Source organism: Sitodiplosis mosellana, unplaced genomic scaffold (genome assembly GCF_009176505.1).
Source record: "Sitodiplosis mosellana isolate CC-2019 unplaced genomic scaffold, AAFC_SMos_1.0 Smas_scaffold_5497, whole genome shotgun sequence".
Taxonomy (NCBI): Eukaryota; Metazoa; Arthropoda; class Insecta; order Diptera; family Cecidomyiidae; genus Sitodiplosis; species Sitodiplosis mosellana.
In genome coordinates, this window is record NW_022600739.1 from 1 (window position 1) to 6,673 (window position 6,673).

Below are 6,673 nucleotides of genomic sequence, written 5' to 3' on the forward strand. Positions count from 1 at the left end.
TTTTTTTCCTAATTTATTGACATTCTTTGTTGCAGTTTAATTTGCTGAAACTCCCATTGAAAGGTGCCACTGAAGAATCGATCGTCAATCCGATTGATCTCACCAAAATCAAGGAGAACATCGGCACGTACACCAGTTTCGAACATTTTCTCGCCGACATCCAGTGGATCGTTCACAATTGCTTCATCTTGTTTCTTGGTAATTTTCCACTTGGAATACATGCCATTCGCAAGGGGGACAGTAGTCACAATGTTTAATGAGCATTTATGAACATCATTTTTTAATTGAAAATAGATTTTTTCTTTAATGAGTATTTTTCAATGTTCATGCATTATTGGACGGTCGAATTTCGACCACTCACAACTTCACGAAGAAGAACTCAATCGAAACCGAACAACAAGCCGATTTATGACCGCTTGATGTCATGTTTCCGTTTCAGTTCAATTGAATAGCTTAGAATGTTAAGATCATGACACTGACAAAAAAGACATTTTTTTCATACAAAAAATCGTTTTTCTGCGTCAAGACTGAAGAATAAGATAGCGAGTCGCTATTAGCAACTAATTTTTTTTATACCACCCTTAAATCTGTAAGATTTAAAATTTTCTGACAAAAAACGATAAAACCCAAATCCGTTTTTCCATTGCAGACAATCACGAGCAGATGGAAATAGCCAAATCACTGGTGGATTACCTCGAAGGAGAGATAGAAATGTTGAAAAAGTGCGCTGGATGCTATTCGAATGCATACAACTATCCCAACACATGGTTTACGATGGCTTATAATGAAGTACATCTCATTGTTTGGGCCAGAAAAATTGGCTTCAACTTTTGGCCCGCAAAAGTGATTGCTATCAACGGTGAACTGGTCCATGTACACTATTTTGGCGATCATAAATATGCTGATGTACCGCCCGCTAATTGCTTCTTGTACTCCAGCAGTAACCCGAATAGATCACGCAGGACATCGACCCCGTTCAAGTGTGCATTGAATGTAATTTTCATAGCCCAATCGGTTCATTGAGTGCATGGTTTTGCTAAAAATTTAGAATTCTTCATAATAACATAGATAATCAACACATTTTTCTATCAAATTCCAGGAAGCCAATGAATACATGAAAAACATTCGTCAAAAGTTCGGTTCGTATCATTTGTTTGAGGCGAAAACAGCCTTCTATCCAAAGCTACTAGGCGAGTATATCGTGCAAGCGATTCCAAAGTTGGCTGGGTCACAGATGTTAGAATCGATAAAGTCCAGTCTTCGAACAAATTTAGTGATTTCATCGGTCCAAATGGATGCCAGCATGTCAGAACAGCCCATCTCAACGGCTAGCATTGATGATTTAAGCTGGAAACATTTCAGTAAACGTCCTGATCAAATGGTCACAGTCAAAACGGAGCCTGCCAAGAAAAAAGTTGATTGTATCGATCAGTCGTTGGCCGAATTGGAAGAAGACATCGAAATTAATGCAATGAATATGGCGAAATTATCGGTAAATAACATTGAAGACACCTGAAAACGTTTTTTTTTCTACTAATTTGAACAAATTCACCTATTTCCATCGAGTTCTGTTTTATTAACAAGTTTTTTTTTTGGTCGAATTTCGAATTAATCATTCAATTTGTTTTTCGTTGCAATTCTATTTTCAGCAGGCTCCAACAAACATTGACAACAATCGAAATAATACAATCTCCAGCCCGATGAGTGTTTCGAACCATTCGTTCAACGTCTTTCATTCGAACCAAAGTGTCCAGCAACTTGAACCTGCCGAAACGGGCGGATTCAATGACATCACCGAAATTCCGAATAAAATGCGACGACTCGCTACAAGTCGCACTCCCGTTTCCAACAGTACTTCCGTTTCAAATGCCAACCAGTTTGACCAAGATCACGAATCATCAGCCACTGAGTTGAAGAAACTTGACGAAAGTATCGAAAATATGAAAATGTTTAGAAACAGTGTAAATTTGCAGATATTAACCAATCAAACACTGCGCCACGAATTGGAAACGTTGAAAAAATTGCATGTTGATTGTGAGGCAAAGAATAATGGCCTGATTCAGCAATTGAACGCTGTATGTGCCGAGCGTGATAACGCCAATTTAGCTGAATCAGTTGCAAAGAACGAATTGGCAATGGTAAAAGCGGAGCATGCCAACGAAATAAGGGCAATGAAGAAGGCGCACGATGAAGCCGCCAAAACCGCCAAGGTGCGAATTGAAATGTTGCAACAAGATAAAGAAGGTTTGCGCAAAGGGCTAGAGGCCAGTCATACCACCATGTTGGAATTTCAAAGGAAACTGGACGAAAATCACTACCGTGAATTGAGTGAATTGCGCAAAGTGCACGACGACCAATTGCAACGTGCTTTGGCCGAGATTGAAACATTGAAGACAGAAGTCAAGCAGAAGACTGACATCGAAGCACAGCTCAAGAAAAAATGCGAGCATATTGTAAACCACTTTAAAGCCAAAGTCGACAGTCTATGTGGTTCAACGTTCGAGCAGCTATGGCAGAATGAATGAATTCAGTTCATATTAAAAATGTAATCGTTGTTTCATAACACTCACTTACAATGAATAAAACTGTATTTTGTGGTTTCACACACATTCTTATCGAAGCTTCATCTAATTTTTATTGGTAGTTTAAGTAAATTAGCGTTAACAGGCAACTTTGAAATGTAAAATGGGAAATTAAAATTTTTAAGTTGAAGCAATTCGAGTGTCGTGTGAAATTTGAATCGAGCTACTCATTAAGCTCAATTCTGATTGAATTAGAAGATATTTGGTGCAATTTCCATATGATGTTTTCTCTTCATTCGTTTTTTTTTCGATCATTAAATTTCTTCAATTCATTCATTCACGTTCAAGAAAATTCAGTTGGAATGGACAACTTTTAAGCATTTTAACTGATTTTTAACAATTTCGTACGAATTTGAAAGATCATTCAAAATGAGTGAACGCACCCATTTATAAGAATCAAATCAACTGTGTCAACAGCTTCAAGTAAATGTCAGCTCATACTCGCTTAACCTCACATGCATGAGATTTGCAAAAAAACTCGTCTTCGAATGGTTTTCATCCAATGTTTGTAATTTTAATGTAAATTTTACCGCGTCCACCTACTGATTGTGTCACTATTTGTGTCAAAGAATGGAAACTGAAGGGCAACATGTCATGGATAATACAAATCAGTCGATAAATGAAGCAGTAAGTATCAAATATTGATGAACCATAAGGACTGATCATACTATAGCTGCTAATTTAAGCCTTATACACCATTTTCATGGAGGAATGATTGTCAATTTTAGCTTGTTGAAGAAAGATATCGTTTTTGAAAGAACGAAAGAGATTTTGGCGGTGAGTCACCGTCGGTGACATACAATATTAAAGCGGTTAGTGCGAGAGAGACGAAATTTTACTTCGCCAATATTTTTTCAAAATTTTCAGCCGTTGGAAAATATGATACATTTTTTTAAACAAAATATGTCCCAATAAAGAATTGTATTTTCTAGGGCGTCCATGATAAATTTTGCTGGGAATGTCATGAAAAAGGAAAGAAGAAATTCAATTGTACAACTTGTTTTCGATCATTCCACGAAAAATGTCTCAAGACTATTAACCAAAGCAATTGCGTAAATCAAGAGGAAAATACGTTGATTTGTTCGGTTTGCCTCTCGTTGAATCAACCAAAAACTGATTTTGTCGACAAGTAAGTGTCTACTCGAGTTCTATCGGAAAATTGATTATGGCACGATTGTCAAGCTTTTTTCACGTCTCGTGTTCCATTTATTTTCAAGACAGTCGGTTTTCGATCTACTGAAGCATGCAATGGCAAAAATTAAACGCGATCCCTATGTAAGTAAGGCCAGTGTTTCGCAACTAATTTCTCAGTATCAAACGATTTTTCCATTTAATTTGTACAAACGAACAAATTATTATCATCCACAGTTTAAGGTGTTGAAGCACCTGGATGGCATCATCGCAATGGCTAATGTAATGGACCTGAATAAAATCAACCAAAAGATGAACAGTCGACTCTATGATAGTCCAAATGCATTTCTCGAGGATATCAACAGTGTTTATCATGTCTGCAGCAGTGCCAGTAAGTTGAATCATAGAATTCTATTGAAGATCTAGTCAACTATGTTCAATTTTGTGCATTTTACAGAGCAACACAAAGTTGAAGCCGGGTATCTGGTGAAAATGTGCACGTCCGAAGTTGAAAATATGCTCAACTGCGCGAATTGTTATAAAAACATGCACACCAAGACGAATTGGTGGACGTTAGCATGTTATCAGCCGCATCTCGTAGTGTGGGTTAAATTCAATCGCAACTCTGGCTATTGGCCAACCGAAAAAGGTTACACACATTGGCCGGCAAAAGTTGTGGCTGCTGATCGAAAAAATCTCAAAGTCATTTTCTTTGATGGCTCGGATGTGATTGAAATTCCTCGGAACAATTGCTTCTCATACTCAACAACGGTTCCAGAAGCCAAACTAATGTCGAATTCAAAGGACATGGATGATGTGTTGGAAGTAAGGCATAAAAATTTGCATTTTTTTTCTCGCCCATTTGAATTGAAACATTTGCTTTATTAGATGGTGAATTTGTACGCCCAAAACATCCGCCAAACATTTGGTCGTTTCCAGGCCAATTCGGAATCTATTCCATTCAACCAACGTCCATTCATTACACATATGCAGAGAATGTTTCCCGACTATATAACCAGTGTCATTAGTAACCGTCGTGGAATCAGTAGAGAGCTCGACTCAAGTGATGAATATGAATTCGATGATCGCAACGATAGATCCAATGACACCAATGATATTTCAAAGAAAGTTCGACGAGTCCATGTAAATTACAGCGGAAAGAACGCTGCCAATGATGCCAACCCCATGCCAATACGTGCTACAAGCAACTCATTCAGTGTACCCTATTTCGATCAATATTTGCAGTCACTCGAACTTGATGAAGCCGGCGGATTCAATGATGCCAATGAAATTCCGAAGAAAATTCGACGGCTGTCTAAGGAGAGCATTCCGATCAATCGCACATCAATTCCAAATGCCAGCCAGTTGGATTTGATTTACAAACTGGACTTCACCGAAAATGTCACTGATGTCGAACCATCAGATATTCAGCTAAATGAATTGAATAAAAGCATCGAACTAATGACGAATTTTAGGAATCGTGTTACGAATTCGGCAAAAACAAACCGATTGACCATTCAAGCATTGCGCCATGAATTGGAAACATTGAAAAAATCACAGGCCGAGTGTGAAGCGAAAAATGAACGTCATCTGGCAAAAATAAGAGAAGAACATGTTGAAGAAATAGCGGCATTGAAGAAGGCGCACGATGAAACCGTAGCTACGGCCAAGACAGAATTTGATAAGCTCGAAAAAGATAAAGAACTTATACACAGAGGGCTAGAAACTATGTTGGTAAAAGATGCCAAATCCAACGAAGATCACAACCGTGTATTGGACGAATTGCACAAAAAGCATGACAAACAATTGCATTGCGAATATCAAAAATTGAAAACGGAACATGAAAAAGTCACGAAATTGGAAAAGAAACTTCAGAATGCCATCGATGAACGAATTAATGGTGAGGCACAGCTCATGCAGAAATACAATCAGACTGTTAACAATCTCAGAGTAGAAGCCAAAAAGTGCAAGAGCTGTGGCGAATCCAAATCCGAGCTGTTCTGCAGTTCATTGTGCGAAAGTCTATGGTAAGATGCATACATTCCATACATTCATGACGGATTTTGTTGTGTTTTCTTTAAATACATTTTCAAGATTGTAGTTTGTTTGTATTCATACTTTTTATGTTATTTACGGGCTTTTCTGTTTTTGCAGGACAGGCGATAAGAAGAACTGATAGACTGATCGACTTCCCCAACGATTCATAACCGGTTATCAATCGACCTACAGCGATGCAACATTTTAACCTTATATTTTAAAGAAATTTTTAAATTTCAAATCATTTTCATCAATCACATTATTCTTTTATTATTTTTATAATAACAATATGCTTCCAAATTACATAAATCACCCATAAAGTGCTTTTTCTAAAAATCTAATCATGCGCTCTAGATCTATGAGCCACTTGACTTCTGGTGGTTATGGCTCTGATTATGATTACACCGTCCAACACATGTTTTCGCACAAGAGAAATTCCGATTGCTTGTTTTAGAGGACCAAAAACCAAGCACTTTTGCATCATTAGTTTGTTTGAAACCACGTCTAGATTTTTTTTTATCGACACATATAAGACAAATTTCAGGCCAAAATGAGCAAATCACAAACATGAGTTTCGATTTGACAGGTAAAGCAAATAATTTCTACCTTTTCTGCCTTTGAACATCTAGTATGATCCTTTACAAACAGTTTGGGTGCTTCCATGACCAAATCTAGTGATGTTTTCACATATTTCTGGCCGCATATTCGGTTGGTTCGATTTCAACTCTAAAAGAATCGACTTTTGGCCAAAAATCCTTAAATATAGGCTTTTCAGGGATGGTATCTTGGCGCAAAGTTTTTTTTTCTCGAAAATATGTGGAGTCTACCCAGACAAAAACTCTCAGAATTGGCTTTTTGAGGTACCTCCCGAACAAAAGTTACGTTTTTCATGCATTTTGCTATGAAAATATCATTTTTTGTTC

The 6,673-nt window shown here is 37.5% G+C and overlaps 2 protein-coding genes across 3 annotated transcripts; both read left to right on the forward strand.

Annotated features, from left to right (window-relative positions):
• Nucleotides 1-40: 40 nt before the first annotated feature.
• Nucleotides 41-2,620, forward strand: LOC129572775 (MYND-type zinc finger-containing chromatin reader Zmynd8-like). The gene is made up of 4 exons (XM_055452874.1): nt 41-198; nt 650-993; nt 1,100-1,492; nt 1,650-2,620. The coding sequence occupies exons 2-4, from the start codon at nt 664-666 to the stop codon at nt 2,523-2,525; spliced, it is 1,599 nt and encodes a 532-aa protein (XP_055308849.1). The 5' UTR covers nt 41-198; nt 650-663; the 3' UTR covers nt 2,526-2,620.
• A 401-nt stretch (nt 2,621-3,021) lies between these two features.
• On the forward strand, nt 3,022-6,088 carry LOC129572776 (MYND-type zinc finger-containing chromatin reader Zmynd8-like). 2 transcript variants are annotated; one of them, XM_055452875.1, is made up of 7 exons: nt 3,022-3,209; nt 3,515-3,711; nt 3,800-3,857; nt 3,951-4,104; nt 4,171-4,538; nt 4,602-5,740; nt 5,868-6,088. In XM_055452875.1, exons 1-7 carry the CDS (start codon nt 3,153-3,155, stop codon nt 5,887-5,889), a joined length of 1,995 nt encoding a protein of 664 aa, XP_055308850.1. In that variant the 5' UTR covers nt 3,022-3,152; the 3' UTR covers nt 5,890-6,088. The 2 variants fall into 2 exon arrangements, with proteins under 2 accessions (XP_055308850.1, XP_055308851.1); XM_055452876.1 differs by having other exon boundaries at nt 5,873-6,088.
• The last annotated feature ends 585 nt before the right edge of the window (nt 6,089-6,673 follow it).

What these genes read in the sequence shown, in the direction of transcription:
- LOC129572775 (XM_055452874.1), top strand. Translation starts at nt 664, where the DNA reads ATGGAAATAGCCAAATCACTGGTGGATTACCTCGAAGGAGAGATAGAA. An exon ending in CGTTCAAGTGTGCATTGAAT is followed by an intron (nt 994 to 1,099) that starts GTAATTTTCATA and finishes ATCAAATTCCAG; the next exon opens with GAAGCCAATGAATACATGAA. An exon ending in TGAATATGGCGAAATTATCG is followed by an intron (nt 1,493 to 1,649) that starts GTAAATAACATT and finishes TTCTATTTTCAG; the next exon opens with CAGGCTCCAACAAACATTGA.
- LOC129572776 (XM_055452875.1), top strand. Translation starts at nt 3,153, where the DNA reads ATGGAAACTGAAGGGCAACATGTCATGGATAATACAAATCAGTCGATA. An exon ending in AAATTAAACGCGATCCCTAT is followed by an intron (nt 3,858 to 3,950) that starts GTAAGTAAGGCC and finishes TATCATCCACAG; the next exon opens with TTTAAGGTGTTGAAGCACCT. An exon ending in TCATTGTGCGAAAGTCTATG is followed by an intron (nt 5,741 to 5,867) that starts GTAAGATGCATA and finishes CTGTTTTTGCAG; the next exon opens with GACAGGCGATAAGAAGAACT.